At 39.6% G+C, this 13463-nt stretch overlaps 1 protein-coding gene across 1 annotated transcript in view; it reads right to left on the bottom strand.

Annotated features, from left to right (window-relative positions):
* Positions 1 to 13463, bottom strand: part of SLC37A2 (solute carrier family 37 member 2) — a 91960-nt gene that overhangs the window by 31262 nt on the left and 47235 nt on the right. Inside the window, exons 9-10 of the mRNA XM_053690180.1 lie at positions 4788 to 4949; positions 238 to 328 (exon numbers count right to left, since the gene is read on the bottom strand). Coding sequence (XP_053546155.1) covers positions 238 to 328; positions 4788 to 4949 — 253 coding nt within the window. The remainder of the gene's footprint in view (positions 1 to 237; positions 329 to 4787; positions 4950 to 13463) is intronic.

Below are 13463 nucleotides of genomic sequence, written 5' to 3'. Positions count from 1 at the left end.
ACCAATCACGAGTGTCAGTCGCAAGCATCGACCTATCACAACTGGTTTCCTGCTACGGAGCCACAATGCTTATGGCTCCTAGAAAGACTTTTTTACATTAGAATCACTTTAACAGAATGTATATCTGAATATGCCTAGATATGTTTATATAAACTAGATATATAGAACACGTGCCAGCACATTAGAATGAATAACCTATCAGTATTATGCAGAACATAACGTAATCAGCCATCTTACCAACGTTTGCGATGTACAGAGGAAGCCAGTAAAGAAACGTGTAACTGACTAATTTTGCAAACAGCAAACACAGCGCAAATTCCACAACTCCCTGAAAATAAAAATTATTACACGGTTAGTATCTAACCCACAATACATCATTCCACTGCCCTTCGCTCCCCTCTATACTATACATTACTCCACTATAGATCAGCATCTACAACACACAGATATTTGGATTTTTGTTATCTAATTTAATAAATACATATATCTCAGGGTGTGTGTGTGTGTGTGTGTGTGTGTATGTATAAAATACACACAGTTGTGCTCATAACTTTACACACCCTGGCAGAATTTATGATTTCTTGGCCATTTCTTAGAAAATATGAATAACACAAAAACATTTCTTTCACTCATGGTTAGCGTTTGGCTGAAGCCATTTATTATAAATCAACTGTTTACTCTGTTTAAATCATAATGACAACAGACACTACCCAAATGACCCTGATCAAAAGTTTACATACCCCAGTTCTTAATACAGTGTATTGCCCCCTTTAACATCAATGACAGCTTAGAGTCTTTTGTGGTATTTGTGGATGAGGCTTTTTATCTTCTCAGATGGTAAACCTGCCCATACTTCCTGGCAAAAAAAGCCTCCAGTTCCTGTAAATTCTTGGCCTGTCTTGCATGAACTGCACATTTGAGATCTTCCCAGAGTGGCTCAATGATATTGAGGTCAGGAGACTGAGATGGCCACTCCAGAACCTTCACTTTATTCTGCTGTAGCCAATGACAGGTCGACTTGACCTTGTGTTTAGGATCATTGTCATGTTGGAGTGTCCAAGTACGTCCCATGCGCAGCTTCCGGGCTGATGAATGCAAATTTTCCTACAGTATTTTTTGATAAACATACGGCATTCATCTTGCCATCAATTCTGACCAAATTTCCTGTGCCTTTGTAGCTCACACATCCCCAAAACATCAACGATCCACCCCCGTGTTTCACAATAGGAATGTTGTAGCTTTCATCATAGGCCTTATTGACTCCTCCAAAATGTAGAGTTTATGGTTGTGGCCAAACAGCTCAATTTTGGTCTCATCACTCCAAATGACTTTGTGCCAGAAGGTTTGAGGCTTGTCTCTGTGCTGTTTGGCGTATTGTAAGCGGGATACTTTGTGGCATTTGCGTAGTAATGGCTTTCTTCTTGCGACTCGACCATGCAGCCCATCTTTCTTCAAGTGTCTTCTTATTGTGCATCTTGAAACAGCCACACTGTCAGGTTTTTCCCCCTGCTTTTTTGTCATGTGCTGCGGGCAGCCATTTTACTCACCGCTCTTACTGAATCTGGTACAGAGTGTGTGATGATGCTCATTTTCTGCACGCCCTCTTATGGCCAGACTGGTGTACATCATTTGTGTAAGACAGGTTGCAGTCTCAGAATTGTGATGTCATCACTTATTATTTAAAGGGCCTCTGTTCAGTATGCTTTGCCCTTGATCAATATGTACTAGCCCTGCAAACCATGCCGACTCTCACTACACATTTGGACCACAAGTTATGGCTGCTCCTGTTTCCACTGCTGCACCTAGTCCTACCAGGAGCATGTCCGGTTCTGCACCTCTACCTCAGCGATATGGAGGCAATCCTATTCAGTGCAGAGGGTTTTTGAACCAGGTGGGCATTTACTTTGAGATGTTACCTCCGCCGTTTCCCTCTGACAGAGCTAAGGTGGGATTTCTCATCTCGTTACTCTCTGACACAGCTCTTGCCTGGGCTAATCCCTTGTGGGAGACTAATAAACCTGTGATTTCAAATTACCCCAAATTTGTGGCCTCCTTTCGAAGGGTATTTGATGTTCCGGCTCGCTCCTTGTCTGCTGCTAAACGACTCATGTCCATTTAGCAAAGTACGAGATCTGTTGCTCAGTATGCCATTGAATTCCGTACGCTTGCCGGAAAGGTAGGTTGGAACAATGAAGCCCTTGTTGCCGCCTTCTTTCATGGGCTCTCTGATGCGATTAAAGAAGAAGTTGTTGCCAGAGATTTACCGGAGGATCTCAAGGCATTGGTGTCTTTTTTGATCCTAATTGACATCAGACTCAGAGATAGGCCCTTTTTCAAGGAGCGCTTGCAAAAGCCTCCTGTTCCGTTGTCTCCTACGTGTTCGTTCCCACCCATGGCTCCCTCTCCTCCCATGCCTCCTGGTCCCGAGTCACCAGGTACTGCTGAGCCGATGCATTTGGGATTCATACGTCTCTCTGCGGTGGAGAGGGCCTTTAGGAGGAGGAAAGGGCTCTGCGGGTTACAGGGTCACCTTTTAAAATCTTGTCCTACACGGCCGGGAAACGCTTGCACCCAAGGTCCTGTTGGGGGCAGACTTTGTGCGATTTATCCTCGTCCCTGGAACCGCTAAAGGAGAAACCTTTGGTCACGGTTGTCCTTTCCTGGGTGGACTCCTCCATAGTCACCCAGGCTCTTGTTGACTCCAATGTTGCGGGATATTTCATTGACAGTGCTTTTGTATCAAAGCACTCCATTCCTGAATTGCCTCAGTCTGTTCCGCTTGCTATTGAGGCCATTGATGGCAGGCTCCTTCAGCCCGCACTTGTTACTCCCGAAACCGCTAAGTTATCCATGGCTGTTGAGGCTCTCCATTTTGAAACCCTCCAGTTCCAGGTGATAAACTCTCCGCAATTTCTGGTTGTTCTGGGTTATCCCTGGCTCCAAAAGCACAATCCCAGTCTCGACTGGCGCAGGTCCGAAATTTTGTCATGGTCTCCGCAATGTATTTCCACTTGTCTTCAGAAACCAGTCAAAGTCTTGTGCACTTCTTCAGTATCTCAATTGCCAGAGGAGTACCGAGAGTTCCTAGACGTTTTTGACAAGGTGTGTGCTGGTACGTTGCCTTCTCACCGGTCTTACGATTGTGCCATAGACCTGAAACCCAGAGCCATTCCTCCTCGGGGCCGGGTTTACCCCTCTGTCTGTTGCAGAGAATTGTGTTATGGAGGAATATGTTGCCGATGCTCTGTCGCGGGTGATCATCCGCAAATCCTGCTCTCCTGCGGGGGCTGGCTTCTTCTTTGTGAAGAAAAAGGGTGGCAAGTTAAGAACATGCATCGATTATAGGGGTCTTAATCATCTTACCATTAAGAATGCTTACCCTATTCCGCTCATTATGGAACTTTTTGACCGCCTCAAGGGAGCTACAGTCTTTTCTAAACTTGATTCGAGAGGAGCGGTAAGGACCTTGTATAGGTCTGAAACGTTGTTTTTCTTGTGGACCATGGAATAATAAAGATTTTTCTTTTAACCATCTGCCCAGACTGGAGCCTCTTTTCCTTTTTCGGCTCGTCTGACTACCAGCTCTGGCTTTGACTCTTGGCTTGTTATTTGACTTTTTATTATTTTTTGTTATTAATAAAGGTGTGATTATTTTTGCACTTCTCGTCTCAGTCTGATTCCTGGCACCCTGACACACACCACATGTTTTCAGAGAGTCCTGCATTTTACCTGAAGTTATTTGTGGGTTTCCTGGCTGAAATTTTAGTTGGTTTACATGACCGTGGTTTGGTTTCAACAGAACCCCTCATTTTCCATTTCTTGATTAGAGTTTGAACACTGCTGATCTCTGAAAAATGGCCAAGAAATCATAAATTCTGCCAGAATATGGAAACTTATGAGCACAACTGTATGTCTCAGGGTCTGTGTGTATAAATACATATGTCTTAGGGTGTGTGTGTTTATATATAAATACATATGTCTCAGGGTGTGTGTGTATAAAATACATGTCTCAGGGTGTGTGTGTATAAAATATATATGTCTCAGGGTGTGTGTGTATAAAATACATATATCTCAGGGTCTTTGTGTATAAAATACATATGTCTCAGGGTCTGTGTGTGTAAAATACATAAGTCTCTGGGTCTGTGTGTATAAAATACATATGTCTCACGGTCTGTGTGTATATATCGTTTTGTGGCACCTGCCTTGCTAAATGTGTTCACCTGCCTGTGTTTTTTTGTGAACAGGCTTGAGAGAAACCTGCATACCCCACACTAACCATAAATCAGTGTCACTGTGTACCCCGCACTAATTAAAAATCAGGGTCATTGTGTATCCAGCACTAACCATAAATCAGTGTCACTGTGTACCCTGCACTAACCATAAATCAGTGTCACTGTGTACCCCGCACTAACCATTAATCAGTGTCCCTGTGTAACCCGCACTAACCATAAATCAGGGTCACTGTGTATCCAGCACTAACCATCGATCAGTGTCACTGTGTACCCCGCACTAATAATAAATCAGGGTCAATGTGTACCCCGTACTAACCATAAATCAGGGTCACTGTGTACCCCGCACTAACCATAAATCAGGGTCACTGTGTATCCAGCATTAACTATAAATCAGTGTCACTGTGTACCCCGCACTAACCATTAATCAGTGTCACTGTGTAACCAGTACTAACCATAAAATCAGTGTCACTGTGTACCCCGCACTACGGAATTTATTGGCACTTTTACAAATAATTGATAATAAATTATAATAATATTCAGTGTGCTTCTACTTACGGGTATACGAAGTGCTCCCAGAAAGCTGATTGCCTGTGGATGCTCTACTGAATTTTGTTCGTTCCCAGCCTCCTCTATGTTGTGGTTTACGGATTTGAAAATGGCTTCTGTACTACTTGCCATATCCTGAAAGTTTTCGTCTATCTCTTCCTTTGTTTCTTCCTAAACGAACAAACCATTTTCATGATGTAGATCTGTTTTAAAGAGCATGACATACTGTATAGGCCAGTAATGCTTATTTAATTTACTGTAAGAAGCAAAATAAAAAAAAAAAAAAAAAAAAAGCACCTGATAAAATTTTAATGCATTCAAAGCAGCTGTCAAAACACTTTCAAATGTGCTGGCCTCTCTCCCTCCCATCCCCATTGAGAGGTTGATTTTTGCTGCTGCATCTTGTTTGTATCAGTGTTTTATGGCTGATACTGCAGTACTTACATTTTCAGTATAGGTGGTGGTTTTAATAGGCTAAAGCAGCTGAAGTTCAGCAGGCAAAATTGATAATTGATAACACATTTAGGGCCAGATTACAAGTGGAGCAGTTTTTAAACGCTCCCTTGATAACTCCACTAAAGGAGCAAAAAAAGTGGAGACAAAAAAACTAACACCCTACTCGCGCACAAACCCGATAGCATATTCTCAAGCAGTGGAGGCTCCTCTATAACCCCCGGAGAGAAAAAGGAAAAAAACAACAACTTTTTGGCTGAATAAATATAATTTTTCCAATTGCGCCCTATTGGAAAAGTTATATGTATACAGACAAAAAAAGTTTGTCCGGTTTTTGTTGTTGTTGCCATTTTTAATTCTATCACACCGCACGTGCGATAGATAGAAGTATAGGCTTCAAGCCCTTTGCACTTATTTCAAAGTGCCTGCAGCGCCGCCCTCAACCCAGCTCTATACCTTGTTAATCGCACAGTTTTTGATGTGCGAGTAGAGGTGGGAGCTAAACAAAACAGCGTGGCCGTGGAGCATGGACGTGAGTCGAACTGGCGGGAAGTAAAGGATGGATCTGCTGCCGACTCACGTGTGACTCTCTCTCTGACAGTGACAATCAGAGTCAGACACATTGTCTGTCATCGTGAGTCACTTGACGTCCGGCCCTGGTGTTGCATGAGATGGAGTGGGTGCAAGACTGCTTGCCATGTCACTGCTGCCGAGGAGAGAAGAATAGGACCTGCAGCTGCTGCTGACCTGCACTAGTGCCACAGCTTGGAGGACGCACTTATTATGGTAAGGTAATTTTTTTTTTTGCTTGCCTGGCAAAATTCACCAGCACACAGCATAGTTGGTATGTTTATTTAGGAGGCCTGTGTTTGAGGCCTGACATCACACAAACTATAAGATAGTAACCACAGAAACTCAGCAGTTGTTCCCTGTAAAAGCTCCCTATATAGCCATTATGTAAACAGACAGGCTCATACAAGATTAAACAAAAAAGTTAGCTTTAGTAACCAATATTCCCACATTTTATATATACAGACTGGGACCCATCACTTATATTGTTAATGAACGTCTTCTTTTTTTCTTATATATTTTTATATCAGTGTTGATAATAAACTATATTTCACATATATAGATAGATGCAACAGCATCAACCATCAGACTCTCCTAAAAGTACACACATTGGTTAGGGAAAAAAACTGCCAACACTGTTTAGCATATAACTTTTTTTGGGGAAAATAAAATATATAGACATTAGCCATCATGTGACAAAGACAGTGTTCTCTAGGGAACAACCTTTTTTTAGAGCCATGTGTGCTTTTATGTTTTTAATATAATTTGGGCACTTAACTTTTCAGTGTAACTCTCTCTTTTTCTCTCCTCTCCGTCCAACACCCATGTGAATAACCCACGAGCCGCCACTGTTCTCAAGTGCGCTAACCAACATGAAAATATGAATATTTCACTTTCCAATGTTCTTTTTAGTAAAATATATATATATATAAATCAATGTAAATATTTGCATAGGAAATTAGCACATCTAGTCAAGAATCCCTGCTTGCTTTATCCCCAGAAATAACTCATATACAATGTTACCAATGCACAAGAGAATTCTGGGTAAGCTATGCAAATTCTCAGTTTTTTTGCTTCAAAAATACTGTTTTAACACAGCAAATCAGAAATCATTCATAGACAGCCTGTTTCGTTCTATTTGGAACTCATCAGTATCAAGAATAGCTGTGTTAAAACAGTATTTTTGAAGCAAAAAAACTGAGAATTTGCATATCTAATTTGCATAGCTTACCCAGAATTCTCTTGTGCATTGGTAACATTGTATATGAGTTATTTCTGTGGATAAAGCAAGCGGGTATTCTTGCCTAGATGTGCTAATTTCCTATGCAAATATTTACATTGATTTAATTTTGAGACATGGAGGATTTTAATTTCATTTTTTTATCTCCCCACATAAATTTAATGAATTTATATATATATATATATATATATATATATATATATATATATATATATATATATATATATATATATTACAGAATAAATGCTGGGAGAGGATTGCTGGGACCTTCCTGATTAAACAGGACAGGGACTTTTTCACAGCAAAAGTAATTATTTAAAGATCAAGATGGTAGTTACCCGTTTCAAGATCAGGTGCAGACCCCCAAAAACTATTATAGCTTCAAAACTTGTTAGAAAAGATAATGTGCCACAGTAGAGCTATATGAGTTACTGTGTAAAGATGGGGGATTTCAGCACTCTATAGAACTTCATTTTACCCAGTTAGGAGCTTGGCTGGAAGCTATCAGGAGACACATACACGGATGCACATAAGTTCATATATCACGGCAGGTTTATTTACAAAAGCAGCAAACATACTGAAAAGACATTTACATCTTGGCTAGGTACTAAATAAATATATTACTACCACTGCAGTGGGATAATGAAACAAAATATCTATCGTAATATATTGCTGGAGCAGCAACAAGTGTAGCAACATTTAATCGATACATGCAAAGCAGGGAGAAATAGCTATAAACCAAACAGATTGACTATAATCATATATACAACCTGATTAAAAGTCCTCCTTATGGTTCAGAGAAGAGAAAAAAAAAACACAGGTTCATAAGGAGTCCGTTTCTGCCTGGGCCCAGGCTCCAAATGAAGAAAAGAGTGTTTAAAGGGAAATTTTTCAAAGCTTTTTCCTTGCTTGTAATCCAAACCTTTGTAATAGGACTTGTGTGCTAGGGCTCCGAGGTAAGAACGTCCTCTCTAGCTAGCATGGATTGCGATACTTTGTTGCAGACTGCTGTTGCATTATAGCCCACGACAAATGCAGCTTTCCAGGAAACTGCGGTAAGTAGCGGTCCGGGTATTTGCACCAATATTCTCCTCCGGATCTCTGCGGTGAGTAGCGGTCCGGGTATCTGTATTAATGCTCACCTCTGGATCCTTTTTTCCACCGCAATTGAAAACTTCAGTCTCTCGTTCGGGTAAAAATAGTGAGGTTACATGCAGAGTCGGGACAGGTACTTCCGACGTGAAACTGCTTACTGCTTCCACTTTTCAAAGTCGTGTCACCTTTGCTCATAGGGATCGTGACTACATCGGATAGCAGATATTTGCCTTCATGAAAATCTTCCGAACTTGAGTAGACTGTAAGTAGATGTCTGTCGACGCGCGTTTCGCCCCACAATGCTGAGCGAAAGCTAGGGCCTCATCAGGACTACCTGACACCTGTATCTCATTGCTTATTATTGGATTCTTTTCAAGGGGGTGTGTTCAAACTCAGTGAATAAACATTCCAGATTGGTTTTAAACAAACATACCTCTAGAGAGACTAACCAATTGTTAGGAGAATGAAATCTGATACAATTGTATCCAAACCTGCCGCAAATATACAAAAACCCATGTGCTCCGCTATATAGATATCGCCATCTTTTATAACACTAGGTTAAGCTGAGAAATAAAAGCATAGATAGAGCAATCATTTATAATGGAAAGTAATAATTTTTATCTGATATCTAGTATTTATTGATTCAAAAGATTTTTCCAAAAGAGTAAACATTTTTTTCCTTTCTCTCCTTTTTTAATTTATCCTTAGATATCGCATTTAGCCCAAGAAAGAGGCATATTCTATTGTTTCATTTAGGCCATTAGGAGCCATTGTTTTTAATGTATATGTCCACCTGGCTTCTTTTCTAAGTAGGCATTTATCTTCATCTCCACCTCTTCCATTTGTTATCCCTATATCAATTGCTATGAATTTTAAGGATACAGTGCTACTTTTATATACCTCCTTAAAGTGACGGGCTACACTTGTATCCCTTTCATAGAGAATGTCGTCCCTATGCTCCTGCACTCTGTCCTTGAACATTCTTTTTGTTTTTCCAACATAGAACAGAGGGCAGGAGCATTGTAAGAGATAGACAACCCCTATTGTGTTACAATTTGCAAAACATCTTATATCAAAACTTTTGCCTGTATGAGTGCAGAAGGTTTTACTTTTTAAGATATATGGGCAATAGACACAATGTCCACAGGGATAGGTACCTTTAATCTGTTGACGTTTATTTAGCCAGTTGGTCTCTACCTGTGATCTAACAAATCTACTTTTGACTAGTTTGTCTTTAAGATTTGGTGATTTCTTAGCTGTCATTAGTGGGTATTGTCTTACCTTGTCTGCTATTTTCTCGTCAAGGGTTAGGATATGCCATTTCTGTGTTAGGATATATCTGATACTTTGCCACTGGCAATTATAGGTTGTAATAAACCTTAAGTTGCTTTCAACTTTTTTCTCTTTCTTTGAATATAGGAGGTCATCCCTATTCATTTTCCTTACTTTATTAAGGGTGTATTTAATCAACTTTCGTGAATATCCCCTTTCTATGAATCTTTGACACATCTGATCAGCATGGTAATTAAATTTTGTCCTAGAAGAACAATTTCTTTTAAGTCTCAGTAGTTGACTGAAAGGTATACCTTTTTTCAAAGTTTCCTGGAAAGATGCCTACTTAGAAAAGAAGCCAGGTGGACATATACATTAAAAACAATGGCTCCTAATGGCCTAAATGAAACAATAGAATATGCCTCTTTCTTGGGCTAAATGCGATATCTAAGGATAAATTAAAAAAGGAGAGAAAGGAAAAAAATGTTTACTCTTTTGGAAAAATCTTTTGAATCAATAAATACTAGATATCAGATAAAAATTATTACTTTCCATTATAAATGATTGCTCTATCTATGCTTTTATTTCTCAGCTTAACCTAGTGTTATAAAAGATGGCGATATCTATATGGCGGAGCACATGGGTTTTTGTATATTTGCGGCAGGTTTGGATACAATTGTATCAGATTTCATTCTCCTAACAATTGGTTAGTCTCTCTAGAGGTATGTTTGTTTAAAACCAATCTGGAATGTTTATTCACTGAGTTTGAACACACCCCCTTGAAAAGAATCCAATAATAAGCAATGAGATACAGGTGTCAGGTAGTCCTGATGAGGCCCTAGCTTTCGCTCAGCATTGTGGGGCGAAACGCGCGTCGACAGACATCTACTTACAGTCTACTCAAGTTCGGAAGATTTTCATGAAGGCAAATATCTGCTATCCGATGTAGTCACGATCCCTATGAGCAAAGGTGACACGACTTTGAAAAGTGGAAGCAGTAAGCAGTTTCACGTCGGAAGTACCTGTCCCGACTCTGCATGTAACCTCACTATTTTTACCCGAACGAGAGACTGAAGTTTTCAATTGCGGTGGAAAAAAGGATCCAGAGGTGAGCATTAATACAGATACCCGGACCGCTACTCACCGCAGAGATCCGGAGGAGAATATTGGTGCAAATACCCGGACCGCTACTTACCGCAGTTTCCTGGAAAGCTGCATTTGTCGTGGGCTATAATGCAACAGCAGTCTGCAACAAAGTATCGCAATCCATGCTAGCTAGAGAGGACGTTCTTACCTCGGAGCCCTAGCACACAAGTCCTATTACAAAGGTTTGGATTACAAGCAAGGAAAAAGCTTTGAAAAATTTCCCTTTAAACACTCTTTTCTTCATTTGGAGCCTGGGCCCAGGCAGAAACGGACTCCTTATGAACCTGTGGGGTTTTTTTTTCTCTTCTCTGAACCATTAGGAGGACTTTTAATCAGGTTGTATATATGATTATAGTCAATCTGTTTGGTTTATAGCTATTTCTCCCTGCTTTGCATGTATTGATTAAATGTTGCTACACTTGTTGCTGCTCCAGCAATATATTACAATAGATATTTTGTTTCATTATCCCACTGCAGTGGTAGTAATATATTTATTTAGTACCTAGACAAGATGTAAATGTCTTTTCAGTATGTTTGCTGCTTTTGTAAATAAACCTGCCGTGATATATGAACTTATGTGCATCCGTGTATGTGTCTCCTGATAGCTTCCAGCCAAGCTCCTAACTGGGTAAAATGAACTTCTATAGAGTGCTGAAATCCCCCATCTTTACACAGTAACTCATATAGCTCTACTGTGGCACATTATCTTTTCTAACAAGTTTTGAAGCTATAATAGTTTTTGGGGGTCTGCACCTGATCTTGAAACGGGTAACTACCGTCTTGATCTTTAAATAATTACTTTTGCTGTGAAAAAGTCCCTGTCCTGTTTAATCAGGAAGGTCCCAGCAATCCTCTCCCAGCATTTATTCTGTAATTTATACATATTTTGAGCAACAGGGAGGATTCCCATAGTGCTCTTTCCTTTGGGGATAGACAGATAAATAATTTTGGTATAAACACACACATTTATTTATGTGTTTGTAGAATTTCATTTGGTGCTTGGCGGGAATTTGTTTTGAGATAAATAGATATGGCCTTCACACTATCCGATGAGCAATGGGAAGCAGAGTTAAAAGAATCATTGACTAATACTAACTTAGAAAGCAGTGAGTTAGAAACAAATGTTTTAAATGCTTTCAAGAAATATAAAGGGTGTATAGTTAAGCAAGTAAAACTTAGAGCAGAAAATTCAAGCCTTGTCAACTATGTTGAGAAAAAAATTGTCCCTAGAGGGCTAAGACTGTTCCTGGATCCTGGCTTTAATGCCAGAGAAGAAGAGAGTGGTCTAGAATTTTTAGAAGAATGGAATGGTAAATTATCTTCTTGTGCACTTGATATGATAGATATGTTGATCAAAAGAAACCATAAGAGGCTAGATAAAATCAAAGATGATGTAGAACAAGCATTACAGGTTGTAAATAAATTTGAAAATGATTCTAACTTTGCAAAATTAAATGAAGAAACTAAAACACACATCTCTAGGTTACAAGCTGAAATAAAAGTGAGAAAATGTAGAAAATTACATAGAGATCAGGAAGACTACCAAAATAAAAAAGTTTATGTCTACAAATTCGATAAGGGTTCTTACGACTCAGGCACCGATGCGTCAGATTTAGAAACAGATACTGAAAGACAGTCAAAAAACGATGGAGGTTCTGGGACACAAAACACAGATATAGGAGGAGGGGGGAGGGGAAAGAGGAGGTGGAATAAGAGGTATGAACCAACAAGAGAGAAGATAACCCCAACGAAATCAGAGAGGGAGAGGGGAGAACCAAAGACAAGGGATGAGAAACAGGGGGAGACCACGAAGAAGACCGTATCAGGGATATTAAAAACTGAGGTTGAAAGTAATCTACAAATTATAAATCTCTCCTCCTTTAAATTAAATTTGACTCACATTGAGGTTCTAAAAAAGGGAATAACATTTTGCCCATCAAATAAACTAAACAAGTTTGAACTAGTAAAAGGATCTTCACCTTTTTGCTAGAAAAATAGTTTTGCATTATACTATGCACCAGCATAAATCTGAACAGAAAAAAAGATGAGGAAACTATAAAGGTATTAGAATCCCTTCTGGATGAAAATGAAGATAGGGAAAAATCTATAAAAGTTGATAGAAATTTAAAAACAAATTTGCAACCAAAATCAACATATATGCCATCGCTAGCACAGGTCCCCATTGTTTCAATGTTTGTTAAAGCGGTTGAAAGAGAGATTGAAAAATTGCCCGAAGACTGGATTCAGTCTGATAACTTAAGTTTCAAAGAGAGACAAGCATTAAAAGAACTAAGTACAGCAAAAGGGGTAATTTTCAAGGCAGCCGATAAGGGCGGAAATTTAGTCCTTTTAGACGAGTCTTACTATTTAAATGAGGTAAAGAGACAATTAAATGATAGACTACAGTATGAAAAACTTTCAAGAAACCCCATGATACTAATGAAGTCCAATCTTAATAAAATCTTACAAGATACTAAGATGGAAGGTCTTATATCTGTAAAAGAATTCCAATTCCTCAGTCCAACTCATCCAGTGATGCCCACTTTCTATGTAATCCCAAAAATACACAAGAATCCTGCCAATCCCCCTGGGAGACCAATTGTCTCGGGGATTGGCAGTATTAGTGAACATATTGGTGAATATGTTGACCTCTTTCTCAGACCCTTTCTCCTCTCCCTCCCCTCCTATGTGAAAGATACACCTGACCTCCTAAGGAAGCTAGACGATATATCAGTAAAAGCAGAAACAATCTTGGTGTCCTTAGACGTTGAAAGTCTCTATTCCTCTATACCACATACAATAGGGATAGAGGCTTCCAAACAATTTCTTAAAACAAGAGGACCAGAAAGTGATAGACATACAGCTCTCATTCTAGATCTTTTACATTTTATTTTGAATAATAATGTCTT

The sequence above is a fragment of the Bombina bombina genome, chromosome 8 (assembly GCF_027579735.1).
Source record: "Bombina bombina isolate aBomBom1 chromosome 8, aBomBom1.pri, whole genome shotgun sequence".
Classification (NCBI taxonomy): domain Eukaryota; kingdom Metazoa; phylum Chordata; class Amphibia; order Anura; family Bombinatoridae; genus Bombina; species Bombina bombina.
Note: the sequence above shows the minus strand (reverse complement) of the source record. Positions and strands in the feature narration are given on the sequence as shown.